Below are 20,394 nucleotides of genomic sequence, written 5' to 3' on the forward strand. Positions count from 1 at the left end.
AAGGCGGAAGGAAGCTGTTTTTTCCAGGGAAGACAACACAGTGACAAATGACAGGGGGAAAATCTTTACTTCAGAATTTAACGGTGGGCTGGGTGTGTGTGTGGATTTACTTTTTATTAACCATTTTCAATGACCATTCAAAAAAAAATTCTTCATAGAATTAATGTAATAGCAGTGGCTATGTAGAAGGCTCCAGCCTTGATTTTATGTATAAAGACTTAAAACATTGATTGCTTCTCAGTCTTTATTCATGACAGCTGTTTACAGGTTTGGGGTAGAAGAACTGGAGCAGAAAGCTCAAGAACAGTTAGATGATGAGTGTAATTCCCCCTTTCCGAGACTCACTAGAGCACCACAGTCAGCACAGCTTTTCCAGCAGAGACCTGCACCCTTTGTAACGGAACGTGACGGCTTTCAGTGAAATTCAGGACCTTAGCAGTGCCTTGGAAATTTGGTTAGTTTGCCATCATTTTCAGCTGAGATCAAAGCCTCGATGTGCCAAATGGGATTACTCTGCAGTCCGGTTGGGGTATTTCCAAAGTAGAAGAGGCAAGGAAGTAGAACAACTTGGGAGACATTGTAGAAAATCAGCTGATTTCAGTTAACTGAACTGGAAACCGGAGTAGTGGTTACCCACCGGTTTGCAGCTGGCCATAAAATGCAAAAAGCAAATCTTCGCAGTGCCGTGGTAAATACTGGCCAACTTGATGATTTCTCTGCTTACAAACGCGGCCAAGTAAGCAGTCAGGACTGCCACATGTCCTGCAATCTCTTAATCAGAAATTCTAGTAAGCAATTTTTTTCAGGCTCTGACTTGTTGCCCGCCTCATACCGTCCCTCTTGCTTGGCAAGACATGTTACCCTTTCTGCAATTCTCTGTTTTCCCTTGTGTGGGCTTCTCTGCAGCTGCTTTTCTACGTACCGTGGTCTTGTGTGCCTTCCAGCATGCTCCGGGGCCTCTAAGGCACTGAGAGCCTCTTTTTGCTCCAGTGTCAGTCACACCATCAGAGGTCTTTATGGGAAACATCTTCACAGGATTCTGCTTATGGATCTCTCACCTCCTCAGCCTGACTGACTATGGGCTAAAGACCTCCCTTACCTACTCCAAGCAGAAACCGACGCAGGTTCAGAACCATTGGCGTGAATGCTAGATGTGTGAATTCATTCCAAACTGTAAGTTAGACTTCATGAAGGCACACAAAGAGTATCTAAAGGGAGGTTTTGTTCCTGGGGAGTTTGTTTCTTGTGTTTCCAAGTCTATTCCATTCACACATTCTCCCTCTGATGGAGATTAAATCTGAATGTAGGTAACCTCCTCGCGAGCGCAACTGCAGATACTCTTTCATGTTGATGACAAACTGCTAAAGGAGGAATGTGAAATAATCCAAGGAACCGATAAAGCTTACAGAATACAGACAGAACACAGCTACGGGCCCCGAAGAGTCAGTTTTGTGGAACTAGGGTAAGAAAAATACTTGCAGATCCACCAATTGCTGAGACACACTACCCAAAAGTAACCTATCCTCATTATAATATAATAGGAAAAAGTAGCTCCCCCCAACCTCTGGAGCATGCGTATTGTATATAATATTGTAAAGAGTTAGAGCCAAGGTACAACAGCTACATTCCTTGTTTGTTTAACTGTATACAAACCTCCTAAAACCAGGAAAAGCTGTGATAGCTTTGTGGATTTACCACCTAGCACCCATCTCTGCACAGACTTGAAACTAACAAGTATCTTGGCTGTCTGTGTTGACTGGCTTTTGCACGCTGGGTGAAAAACCCTTGGTTTTGGAACAACCGTGTCAAGAAAAATCAACAGGAAGCTCTCCTGACAAGAATAAGCATGGTTCATTACCACAAAAGCGTATTTTCAATAAGGTTAGTACTCCAGTAATGTATAAATACAATCTAATAATTTAACACTCAGGAGCACTGTAAGGGACTTTGATTATTACAGTTTGCCAATGGACCAGAAAAGCGATTGACCATCGTTACAAGGTTGGTTCATACCAGGGGTTTAGCACATAGGAAAAGCATTGCATACTACAGAACTCAATTTCATTTTGCAGCTCTGCTAACCAACTGTGTAAAAACTGGAATCTGTCCCCATGGCTTCTGAAGGACTTTTCCCGTAACATTAAAAAGAAAAAAACCCTCGCAACAACAGTGAAATTTTGCAACTGTAGCATTAATAGGACCCCACTGAAGTCTAATTTCAAAAATTCACAGCCTCTAAGGCTTTTAATACCCGATTTTTGTTTCTCTATCATTCTTTTTAATAACAGCATCTAATTAAAACATCTGTAAAATGCTGACAGTTTTAATTTTATGTAAAAATTGAAAAACAAAAACCAGGATCTGCTCTAATGCGAGGAACGATATCAACAGTAGTTAATATTAAAGGATGGTGCTATTTTAATTTAAAAGTCACTTCTAAATGTGCATAATCTCTACCTTTAGAGTAGAGACATCCTCAAGTGAAATCATTACAAAGGTGACTAAGGTTCTATTAGTCTTTGAGGTTTATTTACTTGAGTATTTCCAGTGTGTTTTTTCAGTTTAGCTTATTCAGCAAAAGAACATGACACCTTCCAGACAGGGCTTTTCATCAGCTCTTTCTTAACAACTGAAAATAAACAGAACTACAGAACTCTCTGCCATGCTCCCTATGTTATTCAGGAAAGCAGCTGTGCTGGTTGTGGCCTTTCTGCCTCACCTGCAGGGTATCCGTGGTCCCTCACCACATCCTCACATAACTACTACGGGAAAGGTGCTTTGTGACAACCGTTCCGGGGCCCACACTGATCCTTTCAAGCTCACGGCTAGGTTTCTGATGCAATGCATGCATTGATCCTGTGACTGTAATTTTTGAAGCAAGAGTGAAGAAAATTATGTGAAACATGTTTTTTCAAACTAACTATTCCCTTTCTTATAGCAGATGCTCTAGGATGTGTTCCACTGCCTCTGGGAAATTCTCACAGGTTAAGTAAGGAGCCGGACTGATTTTTTCTTCATCTGCTGGTCGGTATTTACCTGTAACAGATTAACAAAACGATGCAGTTACTAAGCTTCTTTGAGTATCCTTTTCTTCCCTGAAAACTACAGCCACCTCAGATCAGTAACAACTACCACGGTAGGAGGAATGCCCATCGGAGATTCTCCTGCAACAAACATCCCACAACATTCCCTAAACACTGAGCCTTACACTGAAGATTTTTCCAGGGCCGGCTCCTGCTCAGAATTGGTGTTATTTATGCACTGGTTTCACTCTGCTGTACTAGCACTGTTCTTTCACTGACTAACCAGATATTCATGTGGTAGATTCTTGAAATAATAAAGTTATCATCTTCCTTTCTGGCTTTTATGAGGAAGAGTAGGATTGATTGCTTTCCTTTCCAACATCATGGACTGTGTGGCACGAGCAGCTGCCACCTCAGAAAGCCCTTAACCCAGTCCATGGTACCATCAGTAACACTGATAAAAATGGAACCTTCAGGACTGACAGGTATTATCTGAAGTAAAATTACTTTTTGTCGCGACAGAGGGAAGACACAGTCACTCAATATGAGTGATCAGCAGACTTTGTTTATTGTCCCTTACAGTCACCTTTTATGCCTTGTTATAATTAGCTCATACATATTACAAAAGTTAAGCTCACTATTGGTTAGTTGCCTAAATACCAAGCCCGCCCCTAGTTTCTCTTCTGTAGTTATCTGTTCCCACCTGCAACATTCTTTTCCCACCTTGATCTTCCTGTTATTGTGTAACAAGGACAGCCAAGGACAGTGTATTTTGCTTTACTTCAGATAAGCTGAGAGTGATGTGCATTTTTGTCCAGCCAGCTGGACTATGTCTATGTGACCCTTTTCAGCTAGCCAGTTATACACAACTTTTATAATTAAAAAAACAGCATAATTACTAGAGAATGTCACCAGAGTTCCTGAACAATCAGAGGTTCCATGGCTATGACCGATTTTGGCAATCAAAGATGTCACAGTAACAGTTCTCTCTGATTAGCGTTCAGGATTTTGGAGTCATTAAAGCAAAAATTTCACAGCTACAAGATCAGCCACCCCCATCTATTACTTCACATGACCCTGCTAGCAGCATGGGGTCTGTGCTCTAGCCCTGTTGTTCAAACATTACATCTAATGCCCTATCCTGACTTAATCGCAATCTACTGCCACCAAAATGAAGGGGGTGATGGACTGGGGGTCTCCCAGCAGTTGCTGGGTGCTGCGAATGGCAGGCCTCTACAGAGCAGCAGGGCTGGACCCAAGGCTCAGAGCATTCCTTCGCTTTGGGGCATGGAGTCTGCCCGTACCTGGGGTGAGACCATGGAATGCACCGCTGTCTCCTGATACGACCGATCCATCCAGTACTTACCGGTCCTCACCAAAATCCCACGCATACCAGCATTCTGGGCACCACCAACATCATCCCTGCAGTCCTGGGACAGAACAGATCAGCTGGTTAGTAGTCACAGACACCACTGGTTAACAAGTTTTTCATAACATTCTCTGCTTTGCGCATCCCTAAGCAGCCACTTAAAGGCAGCTACACGGAGATAAATCTTTTAGCTACCAATTAGACAAACTGTCACAGGAATGATTTATGTGCTTTTTGCCTGATAAATAGTGACTCAAGTAAGAGAACTAACACCTACATTAAATCCTGCAAGTTTTGATGGTTCAGTTTCACCTCCTGTTTAATATCCCAGCACTTTCAGAAAGATAGTTCACAGCACCTGGGAGGCACTGCACACAGGTGAGCGCTTCATTAAGGTAATAAGGTATTTGATCCCCACATACATCACCAATCATGATGGCCTCCTCTGGGGCACAGTCAGTTCCCCGCAAAGCTTCTAGAAAGAAGGTTTTCTCTGGTTTCCCCACCACTGTCGCTTTGGTGTCTGTCGCATATTCCAGCCCAGCTACAAAAGGTCCAGGTCCCAGAGCCAAGCCATCTTTTTTCTTGAAGTATCTGGCTTTATGTATAGCTATAAGAGGAGCCCCGTCCAAAATCAGCCTAAGGAATGAATGAAAAAGAGTACAAAAACTGTACTGAAGAAAGTACAGGAATAATATTAAACAAACTATCTGCAGCTGAAGACCTCAACTGGCTTTCATTTCAGTTGATGACAAAACTCACACTGACTTTCCTGAAGCTTTCTTTTCCCCAGAAGCAGTTAATAAAACAAATCCCCCAAATAAAGAATACGATAACTATTTTTGAATCCTGTCTAAATCTCTCATGCAATTAGGTCCATTACTCTAAGCAGCCTCACCTTTCATTAAGGCAAACATCCTAACGTTAGACCCCATATGATTTCCCCACACAAATATTATTTTAAAATACATTAACCACAGGTAGTGGCTGGAGGTAGCAGTTTGACGGCTGCAGCCTTAATCTCCCTGCCTGGACAGAGAACACAGCAGTGCTTTCGGGCTGGTGCTGCCAGGCAATCTGCAGCCCGGCAGCTCTTGGGGCTGGTGGTATCGCCGGGAACAACCAAACAGCTGCATATTTACAGCAGAGGTGGGTGTTCAGGTAAGTGCCAGGTACGGCATAAATCATTTTACCTTGACTTTGTATTTTCATGTCACAGGAATTACAATAAGTTGCATTAAAAAAGCACAAAGATAGCACGTTCACATCCCACAGAATTCCCCAGTTAACAGTACTGAGTCTTTTAGAAAGAAAGCTGGATGCAAGCTCCTTGCTCAAACCAAAAATTCCAGCTGGAAGGTAGTTCAAAGCAACAAGTTGCCAGATTCCTAACAGTTCTGAGTACAACAGAAGGGTCACAATGCACAGTATGGCGGCATTACAGGAGGGTCTTGGCTGGGCACAGCACCTGGAAGCCTCAGGAAGCGAGTGCAGCACTGGGGAGCTGCTCCCTGCCAACAGCTAAGATCCTGCCACCTTCCACATGCCCACTTCTGCTCGGGGACACCAGCGTGCACCCTCCTCGGGGCTCCACAGACAGCATCTCTGCCTGCCACCTCACCTACCTGTGCAAAACCTGCACAGAACATGGGACTGGCTGGGGTGGGTGGACAAAGGTAAGGGAAGATGTAACTAAGAAAATGCTGCTGCTCCACCGACCTCAGACGGTGCCTCCGTAGCCTCACTACAGTGTCGAGTCATGTTTGTTTGAGGGCTCTTTTCTAACACCTGCTTTGTAAAACCCTCGTGGCAGGGAGCCCCTCTTGTTAGCACATGCCGCACCTGAACAGTGGACCCATGACAGCAAAGTAGTAACTGGAGTTTAAGAGGGCTTGCTTTCACAGAACCTGGACCTAATCTTTGATTCTTCCATTTCCATTACCTGTCCAGTACTTTTTCCTTCCAGCAGACACAGCAGCTACCTGTGCACCAGCAAAGGGAAACCTGTGTAGCTGCTGCGCTGGAGGAATCCTCCTGGTACTACCAAGCACAGCAAGGTCACTGCAGTCCTCCCCAGCCTCAAATTTCAGCACAAGAAAAGCCTCCCAGACAGTATCTGTAAAAACTGAGGTTACAGCTGCCAAACGCTTCCCATTTGACTTTACAGCACCTTCTTCAGGTACTGCAGGCAACTCCGCTCTTTATCGCAACAGGCAGGAATGTCACTAGCAATGCTGGGGGACAGAGGAGAAACATTGGCCATTATGTTCAGGACAGAAAGGGTGATTTCTTTCCCCCTTAACCACACCTGACTGACAAAAAAAAAGAAAAGCCTTTAAGAAAAACAAAATCCTGCACTGCCCCTTCACTGCCTTTCTGGAGCTCTGCTCAAAGAGGCTGGCTTAGGTGAGCTACACACACCTTGGAGGATGTCTGCTCCTTCCCACACGCCTGCAGAGCAGCCCAGGCACTAAGCAGTACATAAATAATAGTATTTCATTTCACTTAATTATTCCAAAACATGTGTATTGAATCAATGTGTTCCAAAGCAAGCTCAAACTGGCACATGTATCTGTGAGCAGGCAGATATGTTCACGATAGGAGGATGCCTCTAAGATACAGAAAAAAATAATGTGACAGCAGCACCACAATGACTCACACTCAGCAATTTGCAGGAAAGATCTCACCTGAGAGAGTTCTTTAAATATGGCACCAAAATCCCATGTGCAAAAAAAAGAAATTCAGCCTCTGTCATTTCAAATGGTGCCTAAAGAATGGCCTTACTCTGTGCATCTCATTTTGGGACTCCTATTGGGTTAGATTTACCTAACCTAATGCTGGACATCAACCAAGTAGCTGCCTACCAGGTAATTAAGTCAGCCTGGGCTATTCACAGTCAGGGGAGAGGAAAAAACACTTCTAGGGCACAGTTCAACTGTCCTATTTTAAGGACTACTAGGCGAAAAATGGATGATGCCTTACAAGCACCTCTTCTCTCCTTCAGGAACCCAAGTTACCAGGTCAGATACGGGTACTGGCACTGCAGAAATGTGCATTTAATCAGATTCACCTTAAAGTTTTGCTACAAGCAATGCAAATCCCAAGTGACTTAATTATCTGAGCAGTAGAGGACAAGGAATACAGACATGGCACAAGGCTCAAGAAGAAAGTGTGGTCAGTAGTTAGTATTTCCATTAGACCAAACAAAACTGATACCAGCAAAACCATCTCCCCTCAATAGAGGACCGGGGGGGAAAAAAACAGAACAACTCAGTGAGATGTTAACGATCAGATAGAGCCCATCAGGGCTTCTGCCCAGCCTGAAACACAGGAACAGGAAAACACCGGGCAAACCCAGGACAGACTCACAGAGGATGAAATCTTCCCCCAGGCAGACAAGTCAGCCAAGCAGCTGCACAAGCCAAGGTGAGCTGAAGAACTTGGCCTTGCTCAACACCCAGCAGCCACACCACCCAGACGGCTCTGGATACAGCATGCTCACGCAGCATGCGCTCCATGCTACCCCATGAATGTCTCTCTTGTGCAGCAAAGCCATGTTGTGCCCACTGCAGGGGACTGGATTTGTCCTTCAGCACCTTCCTTCCATCGCCCGAGCCAGTGTTTAACGCAAAAAGCCCAAATCCAGCCTGGGAAACCTTGCCTACCTCCACAGGGCCAGTTCTGCAGGCTCTCCTGCATATGCTGGCCTGCGGAAGCCTGGGGCCCTCATGGACCCTGAAGGTGATGAAGGTTTCTTGTTTTGAGTGTCCCAGCCTGCAGCCTGAAGCAGCTAATGACTATTATTCAAGAGCTAATACAGTCATGACAGAAGTATCAATCTAAAAAATGATGTAAGCACTGGAATATATTATGGGTTAAGTCCACCCTGTTGTGAAATTGAGTCCACTCATGAGTGCGCTGTAAAACTCTAAAATCATTGCTACTGGCAACATGCACTAATGAGGCAGACAGTCAGTCACTTTGGGTCAATACATGTTCTTATGACATTGAACTGGCACGCAGATAAGGCCAGCACTGGCTTCCTACTCCAGTGTGCCTCCGTATGATACTGGTGAGCAGTAATTGATACTCCCTCATTGGATTTAGTAGTTAGAAAGACAGATTAAGGTGCTTGAGATAAGATTTTTTTCAAATTCCATGGTGACAACTTGTGTGATAGTCATCACCCCGTGAGCAAAGAGTGAAAAGGACTCACCACACTTACTGCACTTACCGTATTGCAGCACAGCAGGGAGTCACCCAGGGTGTTACAGGATGTCCTCTTTAGCTCTGAGACACTAAAGTTGGTTACCAGCTGCTCGCAGGGGTTAGCACCCCACAGCTGGGACAGGCTGTGCAGGTGGGTGCTCCTCCTCCATTACAAGGCCAGGCTAATCACCTGGCTTAAACCACTGCTGAAGTACAGCAAGTTCAGAATGCTCCCAGCAAAATGAAACGGAGGCACAGCGGGCTCTGCTGGGGTGCTGGGTAAGGGGCATGCTCAGACGACCCTTCTCTGTGCATTTCACAACAGACAAGAGGCACATCACCAGGGCTAAATTCACCAACAAGTTCATGCTCAATTCTTTGAATTGAAAAGGTTTTTTCAAGTTAAAAATCAAGAGTGCTGTGCTGAGCTAGAGAGAAGGACACGTAACTATGCATCTCCGCATATATTATTGTATCTTGGCTCCTGTACAGTGACAGACAAATTTTATCTGATTTACCCCTTAATCAACACACAAAACAAAGAGCTTTAGAAATAAGACCAGATCAGATCCATAGTTCATCTAGCCCAGGATATTGTGCTGGCCACACCTGAACACAAAATGCTTCAGAAGAAATTGCTAGAAGCCCTGCATTAAGTAGATAAGGAATAATCCGCCCTGAGTACCGGATTTCCTTCCCTATAATATTTCAGCATCGAAGACTGAGGTTTGAACCAGCTCCCAAATACTTCCCAACATCCTTGGGTTTGTGTATTTCTCCTTGAAGCATTGCTAACTTCTTCACCTCAACGACAACTGTGACTGTACTTGTATAACTTATTTACAGACTGAAAGCTATAAAAACCGGGGCTGGACTACCTGAGGTTCATGGTTAAGGTCCCAAATCCACCACAGTTAAGTGTCTCTCTGTCAGACACTGAGGAAGACATCATAATCATGCTATGTAACTGTTATATTGTTACAACGTTCTTCTTCCCATACAAGAAGGATTTCCTTGCAAGTGTAGAGCTATAAAGTTCAGCACAAGACAGCCACCATTCAAAAAGCCACGAGGAGAGGCTGACTTACCGAAACGCTCTGTTCATCATCTCGTAGTGAAAGTGCTCAGGAGCCAGTCCTACCACGACTGCATTGGGATCATCCGTGATTATCTCTGGAAAAATCAAACCATGACTCTGAGCAAACAGAATTTTATTCATATTTAGCAGTACGCAGTCAACAAGTGCAATTTTTCACCTTACAGCAAAAATGAGCATTTTCTGACACAGCCACATCACATAGACTAGTTTTAAGTCTTTTAGAAATGAGGAAAGCATCTGCGGAAAAGTTGTCAATCTATCCAGACCCTGCCATCCTTCATGCTGAACACAATTCTGCAGCTGGATAGTCCTAACAGCAACTGTTGAACAGTGATTCTCTCACCGCCTCCATGGAAATGCAGCAGACCGCACAAATAACTTTCCTAACGGAATGATTTTTTAATCTGAGAAACTATCTCAGAATCTCCGTTACCTGACAATCTCTTTCTACATATATTTATCTGCTTTGTAAGACAGTAAAGCTGGAAGCCTGGTGCATTCCATCAATTTTTTCTATTCCCTCTAGTCACCGAAAACTCCACGTAGGGTATAAAGCCTGACTGTTGTTTTACATAGCAGTCTGGTTATGATGGCAAAGATGGTATTGCAGCATGACCGAGAAGCTGTGACACCCCATAAGAACAGCTTGTACCTCCTTTGTCCCACACTGCTCCAGAGGACCATGTCTGTTTTTACATGGCAGTGCCACCTCTGAACTGAACCAGCAGTGGAAGCAGTAGCATCTAAAGGAGAAAGAGGAGTAGCAGAGAATTTAATTTATGATGGGTGAAGTTATCAGCTGTATCCTGTGCTTGGTGAGGTTTTTGTTCTGCCTTTGCACAGCATATCCTCTACACCTTTACTAGGACAACTAGTGCTCCTGGGTCTCCAGAGTGTCACTGCAGCCTGCTGGCTGATGTCCCCTGCTGCCTGTCCTTCAGTTAGCTCAGGCAGCAAAATGTACACTCAGAGGTGCCACGTGGATTTGTGACACCACCCAAAAGCATCTGGGTCCTTTAACCAAGAACAGATTACATTCATCCATCTGTGACCAAGTTCGTAGAGATTAGCCAAGAATAGTTCAATAGCAGCCATTAACAGAAATTTAAAGCATTCTCCGTTGTACTTAAATGTTTCAAGAGCAGCACTGAATGTGAGCCAAACTGCTTGTAGCAAAAAGGAACAAAACAATCCATTCCAGACCCAAGCAATGCAGATAATGCCAGCAGTGTGCTCCACTGATACCTCTCTCCCTTTGCCATCTTTCACAAAATTAGCTTCAGCTACTGTAAAACTGATGGAAAGATCCCAAATACATGGAGATTAAACTGATTTAAATACCTCTAGTGAAATAGCTGATGTTTCTGACCCAAGTAAGCCTTCCCAAGAACACAAATACAGAATATTGCTGGGGGTTTATCTCTCCGGATACGATGTTCAGTAGAACAGACTATCAGGTTTCATTGCTCTCAGAGCCCACAGAGGCTTTTCTCCCAAACACTGACCTTTCTAAAGACTACTGACTAGACTACGGCACCAAAATTTAACTGGAAATGTCTAGCTCCTAGCAAGATTAGAACCCACTTAAATTACACAGCCATAAGGATTTCAGTTCATAAGGCAAGGGGCAGGGAGCAGTGGTAAGCCATCCACGATTTTGCTGGCTTGACTTTAAAGAAAAGACTGAACACACAATATATAGTTTTTGACCTCGAGTATGTTAACAAAGTGGGTATCTCCACTACCCGAAACAACAATGTGATTAGATCAAGGACTAACAAGACACCTGCCAGACACGTCCAAGTTAGATGTGTCTAACTTGGATCTTCTGCTCCCCTCCTTGTTGAGGGAGGGAAATGGGAACATCTGACCATAAAGCAAGTTTTTAACCAGGTCTTTAGAGATGACAATCTAGAGAAGACAGGGTGATGAACCTTCTGTCATCAATTATCAAAGTACATGGAGTGAGACCTAGATCTTTAATACAAGATAAGTAACAATAACAACCTGGAAAATTTTACATTTAATAATAATCTATTAAGAAAAAAATTAGCCTTCTGTGTGTGCCTGCACACTGGCTTTTCATCTCTTTATAAGCAAAACCTCTGTGCAATAGCTGAGGGAAACCTGATTTTCAACAAATTGACAGATCCTTGCTATAAAACAAATCAGCACTGGTAGATGCACTAAATCACCAATGATCTAGATGATCTAGTGGTAACTATTACTTTTTTTCACACTGGGAGTTAATAAAAAGCATTGAGTTTTACTAGAATTCCTGACTATTTGAAGGCTGTGACTGCCATTTCCAGTACTTCTCAAGAAGCTATGACTTCAGACTGTTTAATGTTAATTTAAAAAGAAGAAAGCACCCTCACAACACTGGAGAGTTCCACATTTCAGGCTTCATCATGACGAGCAGTATATACATAGACTGTCGTTCTAAAAAAACAAGCACTATGTTTCCTTAGTTGCTCTGTTACTTCCCCCATGGTGTTTTCTGACCACCTCACCTGTGAAATCAGGCAGGGCCCTATCGTCCACCAGCAGGAGAGGCCTCACATGCTTTTGCTCCAGAAGATTTCTGGCTGCTGTCAGAGACGTGAAGATCTCATTTTCTGCAATGTCAAATCCCAGTTTCGTCAGCCTGTCCAGCAGGTCTCTCTTGCACTCCTTTGTTGTGTTCGTCACAAATCGAATGGTAACCGGAGCGCTGCGCAGCCTGATGGATGAAGAGCAAAGGCAAATTGGCCATAACATGCTTCTGTTTACACACCTGTATGCCTCTTTGGGACTGGAAAAGGACCGTTTGTCTAAAGGCTGCAGAAGAAAAGACTGCATACATCCCAGAGTACCAGTGCTACACAAGAACCATCAGGCTGGTAACTTCTCTGGACTGGAGGGTGATGTGAAACAGATGGCAAGAATTACAGCTACCAGAACAAGACCAAGTCTCCCCTGTTCTGTTTCTACTGGGAAAAGTGTGGAAGAAAATGGCAATTCCAAACTCCATCTTCATAGTAGTAGCAAACAAATCTATTACAGAGTCACAGAATGGTTTGTGTTGGGACCTTAAAGCCCACCCAGTCCCACCCCCTGGCCCGGGCAGGGCCACCTCCCCCCAGCCCAGGTGGGTCCCAGCCCCAGCCTGGCCGTGGGCACTGCCGGGGACGGGGCACCCACAGCTGCTCTGGGCAGCCTCTGCCGGCGCCTCCCACCCTCACGGGGAACAAGTTCTTCCTTACAGCTGATCTAGATCTCCCCTCTCTCAGTGCAAAGCCTTTCCCCCTTGTCCCCTCGCTACAGGCTCTGGTACAAAGCCCCTCTCCAGCTTCCCTGTCGGCCCCTTTAGGCACTGGAAGGTGCTATAAGATCTCCCTGGAGCCTTCTCTTCTACAGGCTGAACCACCCCAGCTCTCACAGCAGAGGTGCTCCAGCCTCTCATCATATTTGTGGTCTCCTCTGGACTCACTCCAACAGGTCTATGTCCTTCTTACACTGGGGGCCCCACAGCCGGACACAGCACTGCAGGGAGGTTCTCACCAAAGCAGAGTAGAGAGGGAGAATCCCCTCCCTCACCCTGCTGGCCACGCTGCCTTTGATGCAGCCCAGGATACCCAGCTGGTTTTCTGGGCTGTGAGTGCACACTGCTGGGTCATGTTGAGCTTCTTGTCAACCAACCATCTATGATCAACAACAGCTAGTCTGAAAAGTGTTTTAATTCAAACTAAACAATAAATAAACCAGCCCTGTATTCTGAATCAACAGCATCCTCAACCAAAACACACAAACAAAAGAACCTTGTTGCTAAACTAATACACTGGACTCCCCATGCCAGGTGAATTTCACAGCAGCTGTGGCTCATTCAGAGATGCAGGACACTCTAGGAGCCTGTGTTACCTTTGTGGTGATTTTATGCCAGCTTTTGCAGCCATTTCTCTCTTTACTGAGGAACACCAAGATCACATAAAACCACATTATTGCCCTACACTGACAATACATGCTACCAAACAATCAAATAATTTTAAGTGACAATTTCAACAGCATTCCCTTTAATTATTCCCCCACCATCACTTTCTCTGTTTGTTGCTATAGAAACAAACACTGGCATCAGGTCTGCATGGAGAACATCAGAATAAAGTTGGTCAATGCTAGAGACTTGCTTGCACCTGCCACTTCTTTCTCTTCTTTGTCAGATACACTGCTCCTTCACAAGCATGAACTGGTAAGAAAGACCCCTAGTTGCTAATAAAATAAAAATTAATTTATTTATTTTTCTCATGGACCTCAATACTGAGAAGTAACCCTAAAAATGGAATCTATCCATTTGTTCCCTAAGCAAGCTGCACACCAATCATTCCAGCTTCTCTTCAGGAAGGGCAATGACATGGATTGGCAGGAAAGAGTCAGAAAGTATTTTTTTCAAACATGCAAGTAAAAAGACCCTGCTGTCCTTTGCGGTGAAATGACACCTGCTCTCCATACCTCTGACAGCAGGCTGAAGCTGGCAAACAGCACCAGACTCTCTCTGTACCTTATCCCTTCTCTAACCCTGTCCCTTCCCAAAGCCAGCAATAGGGCCTGCGCGAGCACAGCGCAGTAAGAATCATGCAGAAGCAGAAGACAAAGAAGAATCATCAGCTTCACAAAACAGTTTGTCTTCCGATTCTACAGAAGCCATTTCTTCTGTCCAGCCTACTGTCTGGGGGTTTGGAGGTGAGCAGCAGACAGGCCAGGTACTGAGCTCTTCTTGACCGTATCACCACTTAGATATAAAACATATATGGATTTTTGAGAATGCTGGCTCTCACCTGGCATGAATTCTCCCAGCAGCATTAAACACCAGGCATACAAGGTCCAGCAAATGAGAGGGTAATGAACGAAAGTACCCAATGCTTTAGCAGTTTTTACTTCTTTGCCATGTGACAACTTAGGAGATAATTATGTCCACAGAATTATTTGTGAAAAGAAATGCAGTTTCCTAACGCCTCTGTGAACTTTTCATCTGAGCAAGTCTAACTCTATAAAAACCCAAGCAGCTAGTACAACTCCAGTATAAACTTCTCATCCATAATTCAACCCTATTTCTCTCTCCTGATTAATTCTTACTGCCCCAGCATTCTCAGGTGTCTTCCCTCACTCACCATGATAGCACGTGCCACTTTGTGGGTTTTTTCATCCATTGCAAGATGTCTTCTCCAGGAAAACGGCATCGTAATACAATACAAAGATCCCTGGGGTTTTGTAACCTGTTTTGCCACTGACTCAGCCAGATTAAGTCATTTTACTATGCCTCGGTTTCTTTAGGCACCCTTTCATCCAAACAGGAGGAGGTACTTAACTGTCCTGTTTACTAACACATTGAAATGCCTACAAAAGATAGGCTGTATTATCAACTGTTTCTCAAACTATAAAATGACTGAGGTTGTTTACCTAGCAGAAGGAAACTTTGAAAATAGTAAAGCAAAGCCTTGGCTGAAAGACCAAATGAAATGAGAACTCTGCAAAAGATGCCCCCTGCTCACCAGGCCAAGTTATTCTGTTATTCCACTCTGGCTCACCACAGACCTAACAGCTCCAAAAATCAGGTTCCTGTAGTGAAACTGCTTAGCTGAAGTGACTTTGGTGTACATAGGGTAATTCAGGTTGACTTAACTACTTTCCACTTTGTCTAAGGCTGTAGTCCCATAAAAATTAGCAGAAACACTCCGAGTATTGTCTTTTTCTACCTAGAAAGACTTAAAAAAGACTTAGAGAGCAAGGCAGGAAAGCTTGGAGGCTCAGGTGATACATGGCAACTTTTCAGCGCCTAGGCCGTTTGCTGATTTATCTCGGTATTAATACAGGTGTAAATAAAAGCAGAATTTGGCCACTTATTTGCTTATCCATGACAGTACAAAGCGGAAGAAGCTTCAGGCCCATTCACTTCAAGAAGCATCTTTATGCAAACAGTGCTGTCATAACCGATCAGAGGAAATTGAAAAAGGTAGCTTGCCTTTTAAGAGCTTCCTGCGCGCCTGGCACAGCTGAGTCTTCAATGTGAAGTGTGCCGCTGAGATCCACCAAGACAGCTTTCAGCACACGCCGAGCTGCCATCCTTCCTTCCCCAGGGAAAAGACAAATAAATGAAACAACAAAAAACTGGTTAGTAGACAATGGATAATAAAAATAAGGAACTCAGTTAAGCGCCTCATTTGTGCCAAGCCCAGTATTACTCAGAACATTACTCGCAGTATGAAATGGGCCCCTTTAGACAGAGAAATAAAAGGCAGTGTTTAAAAAAAAATACATAATTGATGGGGTGGTATTTTCCCAAAGACTCTATATATGGAAATCAGGTGCTATTTGTTTTCTAAGTGCCTTTATTTGTGCAAGTCAAAAAATTCTCTAAACAACCAAGACTGTTGGGAAGAGGATCATTAGGTCTGGTATTGCTGGTTCAAGGCCTCAGCAAGCACATTTCAGCAAGTCCCATCGACACCAATGGCGCTGTTCAAGTAAAAATGTAATACTACTAAGTGATGATACAGTGTTCTGACTATAAAGCTCAAAATCCTCTGCAGAAGTGGATATTGTTAATTTTAGTTTTGTAAGCAACATCTAGGGTGATCCACCCAGAACACAATTCAGGTGACCTAACTCAGGTTATTCGGGGGTTGACTACCCATGTGACAGTGTGGATTTTACAGACCGTTAGCTCAGAAGCTTTCAAGGTTAGTCAGCACCCCAAAGGGTTACTTCTTCCTCTTGCAAAGCAGACAGTCAAGTAGACATTCTCCAGCAAGCTTCTGTGCCACACAAATAACTACACAAGACTCAGCCCAAAACAGAAGGCAGCACTCAAAAGGCAAAGGCACTGGAGAAAAAAACAGCAAGGTCAGGTACAAATCCTCTGGCTGAAAACGCGTCTTCAGAAACTAGTACTTCCCCTTATGTGTGCTGCAAGTGCTGCATTTTGCTCCACAAGCAAGTTTAAGCAGAGCTATTTCTTAGCAAATGTCCAACACATAAATTTTTCTCCTGTTTGTTAGACAGTAACGACCATCTGATCTGCTATCAGTAGCAAGTTATCATGACTTTATACTGAGCTAGTCTGATTACAGACAAAACATGTCACATGTACATACTTTTAAAAAACACACAGAGTAGTCAACACCATGATTAGAACCTGCCTTAATAGATTTAATTTTCTATCAGGACAGTTTTATCTTTGCAGACAAAGATAAAAATTTTTATCAATGATCAAGATCATGTGAACTTGATGCCTCAGGTACAAGACAAGCACAGAAAACTTTGTGATTCCACTTTCACTTTTCCTACTGGTTCCCTGCAGTAAGAAAAAAATGCTTATTTTATATGACTGCTGCTACACAGGCCAAGGTTGAACATCTATGATACAAAACTGATAACAGAACTCCTAAAGGAGCTTCAACAATTGCACAGGAAAAGAGGGCACCAGGTTTCTAAGATGTCTTCTCTGAGTAAAATACTTAGTGCAGACACAGTGCCTGAACAGAATGGACTTTACATGACTCCACATTACCTCCACAACAAAAAAACCCTCTCCTCCCTCAAGCACTTCTGCTGTGGCTCAGGGAATGCTGAGTGCTAAGAGAAATTCAAAAGACTCAAGAAAGTACTTTCATATAAATTCTGTAGCCTAGCACACATGACTGCAGAGTAACTGCACCACACTGGCAGAGAGAGCACAGCTAAGGACATAGATAGAATATCCTAGTTTAACAGAAATTGGGTATTTTTTTAAATTCCTGTTTTACCCTAGATCTCAATTGGTTCTCCTACTCACAGTGTATTTATTCTGTCAGTATGGAAGTTATTTGCCGAGCCAGTTTTACGCATAGCCTAGTTTTAAAGTATAAAGCTCAAAGCCTAGCAAAAAAGTCCTAAAAAACTTAAGTAACTCAGTTTTCATAACCACAGCCCAACTCACCAGGGGAACCTCACCTTTGTGCTGACATTACAGCTACAGCAACGGGACGAAGCCATACAGTAATTCTGGCTGGTCAGGACATGAGGGACCATCCAGTTCACGTCCCACCTGGTCCCTGGCAGTCTAATGGGCCTACCTGCCCTACAGGGACTCAATAAGATACTCGCAGCCTTGTTGATGGAGAAACAGGCCTTCTTCCCTCGCGGAAGGCCTGTAATGGCACAGATGTGCTCTCTATGGCAGAGGCGCCCGGCACTGCCAGCCCCCCCTGCTCCTCTTCTCCCCCAGACCCCAGCACTGGGCCACGCCACAGGGCCGGCGTGGTGCCACCAGCGAAGGCCAGGCCATGCCCTCGGCTGGCAGCACAAGCTGGGCAGCGAAGCAGGAGCCCCTGAAGCCACTGGCCAGCCCCAGGACAAGGCAGCAGCGCGGCCCAGGCCCGGCTCAGGCTGTGCTGAGGGAAGTGGGGCTGCAGGCCCCCCGGCCACCCACCCAGACCCACAGAGAGCCCACACAGCCTCCCCGGTGGGCCTGTCACTGCGCCCTGACGAGGGGTCTCGCTGGGGAGCCCCGAGACCGCTCCCCTGCCCCACAGCGCCTTCGAGGACACATACCTTCCCCTCACCATGCTGGAATGGACATCAGGCTACAACTACCTCCCCCCCCCCCAGCCAACGAATGGTACCGTCTCCTTCCGCCAGTTTACAATGGGTAGGTGGACTGGTCCATTCTCTGCTGAGGGCGTCTCCGAGCTCAACGGGCCTCCCTTCCCCGTGACGCGGATGGTTCCGCCCGCCCGTGGGCGCCCGAAGAAGGCGGGCGGGCCCACTCGGACTAGAGGGGAGACTCCCCTCCCCGCCACTAACCTGCCTCCTGCCGCCCCGCTACCGCCCCTGCGGCCTGCCCGCCACCGCCCCGGCCCGCCCCGCGGGGTCCTCGCAGAGCCGGGGCTGTCCGGCCGAGCGCCGGGGCCCGCCTTGCCGCCAGCACAGGAGCCACAGCCGCGGCCAAGCGCGGTCCCGCAGCTGTTCTCAGCCCTCAGGGGCTGGTATCCCCCGCCGGTGCCCGGCAGTCGCCGACAGGCAGCGCGCCGGCAGCCCGGGACAGCGCTGAGGGCAAAGGGCCCTCAGCCGGGAGGGCGGGAAACGCCGAGGGCCGCGCGCTCGCTCTCCCCTCCGCGGCTGCGCTCTGAGGGGACGTGGGGCGGGGGGCACAGCCGCTGCGTGCCCCGATGGGCCTGATCCTTTGCGGGACCCGTGGGAGCTCAGCTTCCTACAGCAGCTCTGTCGGAAACCTGCGAGGAGTGTGGGAGCCGCAGGGCCTAGGCTGTGGAGACCACTTTGCCTGTGACGGCAGGGGGGAGTGCCATGCTCATCTGCAGGAGCTTTTTAAGCTATCGCAGTTAGGTTTTCGTAATTCTTTGCTGTGCCCTCATTTCTTAAGCGATAGACACAGTTTTATATTGTGACAGTACGTAAAAAAATCCAAGGTCTGTAGGATAATACGATGCCTAATTCATAATATTGCAACCGAAGATGAGATGTCAAAGATAATTAAAAGGAGTTTGAAATTCATTGGTGTACTAACCCACTACCTTCTACTTTGCCCTTTGCCTGTCCCCATGCCCTTCAAAACAAAACCTTTAACAGTGCAGTACACAGAACTGATCCCTTACTCCTCTGTGCATTTGCACTCAAGGCCCTCTGAAGTGCTTCATTTCCACCACACAGCCAGCCACAACTGGTACCAGCACGCTGCTGTGAAAGCATCTTCTGTTTACAGATCCTTGCTAGAAATGAGCCAATAATTCTATACTGGAAAATCTTCATCCTTACCCTGATGTGTAAAATGCACTGGTCATTGTCATTTCTGTGCCAGGTACGAGTGATAATGCTCTTTGTGGTTTGAAGCGACAACTAGAGTGCAGCCTACTTTTCGTGCAGAGCTCTTTGCCAGGTGGAAACTTTTTTCAGTGTTCCCTGTTGTTGAAGAACCTGAGGCCCTGCCACGTTTGAGGTACTATGCCTTGTGTGAACTTACCCACAGTAGACTTCTTTCAGAACTGCTCAAAGCCATGCAAGGAGACAGTGGCAACACAGTCATTCCCTTGGTGTATCTCTCTATGCTCTTTTATCTGCCAGTTACCCTTTTGCCCTCCTCCCTGGCTCATTACCTGGGAGACCTGATCTTCAGCTGCTGCCCCACTTTGAATGACTATTTTGCATTTGCCAGGTAAAACGCGTCCCAGTTTTGCCTCAATTGCAGGATTCCTGCTGCACAGAACCACTGCTCCTTTTTACTGCACATGCCTAATTGGTTTTGAAGTGATCTGCCCACATGCAGTAAGCCATGTGTTGAAAGTTCAGCCTTTCTGAAAGGACAGGAAGGTGGGGGAAATCACTTTTTAAATTGATTTTAAAATGCACCCATTTTTAAAGCTGTTGCTTGTAATCTTTAGTACTGGCTTTTATTTTAGTAAGAACTATTTTAGTAAGAACTTTTATTTTAGTAAGATACATATGAAAAGGAAGCGATATGCCAGCTGTGTTCAAATAATTTTCAGTGCTCCAATCCAACACATCAGCAATGGAAATATCTACCACACTGTATTTTTTTTGCAAAAATTCTACAAAAATACAAAATTGCCTGCATACCTTCCATGTTTTAGCTGTTCCATGTACATACCATCCAGTTTCCATGAAAGAAAGACATATGAAAATAACTGATCCAGACTGTAGCCTCA

General features: G+C 45.3%; 1 protein-coding gene across 7 annotated transcripts; it reads right to left on the minus strand.

Annotated features, from left to right (window-relative positions):
• Positions 1 to 95: 95 nt before the first annotated feature.
• HDHD2 (haloacid dehalogenase like hydrolase domain containing 2) lies at positions 96 to 18,632 on the minus strand. 7 transcript variants are annotated; one of them, XM_040579109.1, is made up of 7 exons: positions 18,518 to 18,632; positions 15,696 to 15,801; positions 12,214 to 12,422; positions 9,690 to 9,774; positions 4,815 to 5,031; positions 4,390 to 4,453; positions 96 to 3,036 (listed from the first exon to the last, which is right to left on the minus strand). In XM_040579109.1, the coding sequence occupies exons 2-7, from the start codon at positions 15,794 to 15,796 to the stop codon at positions 2,933 to 2,935; spliced, it is 780 nt and encodes a 259-aa protein (XP_040435043.1). In that variant the 5' UTR covers positions 15,797 to 15,801; positions 18,518 to 18,632; the 3' UTR covers positions 96 to 2,932. The 7 variants fall into 7 exon arrangements, with proteins under 7 accessions (XP_040435043.1, XP_040435044.1, XP_040435048.1 ...); XM_040579110.1 differs by having other exon boundaries at positions 15,696 to 15,797; positions 18,518 to 18,579; XM_040579114.1 differs by lacking the exon at positions 18,518 to 18,632 and adding an exon at positions 18,358 to 18,502.
• Between the last annotated feature and the right edge of the window lie 1,762 nt (positions 18,633 to 20,394).

The sequence above is a fragment of the Falco naumanni genome, chromosome Z, assembly GCF_017639655.2.
Source record: "Falco naumanni isolate bFalNau1 chromosome Z, bFalNau1.pat, whole genome shotgun sequence".
Lineage (NCBI taxonomy): Eukaryota > Metazoa > Chordata > Aves > Falconiformes > Falconidae > Falco > Falco naumanni.

Excerpts from the sequence above, each read along its gene's own strand:
- HDHD2 (XM_040579108.1), bottom strand. Across the intron at positions 4,454-4,814 it reads AGGCCATCATGATTGGTGAT|GACTGCAGGGATGATGTTGG; the intron begins GTATGTGGGGAT and ends GTTCTGTCCCAG. Across the intron at positions 3,037-4,389 it reads TGGGATTTTGGTGAGGACCG|GTAAATACCGACCAGCAGAT; the intron begins GTAAGTACTGGA and ends AATCTGTTACAG.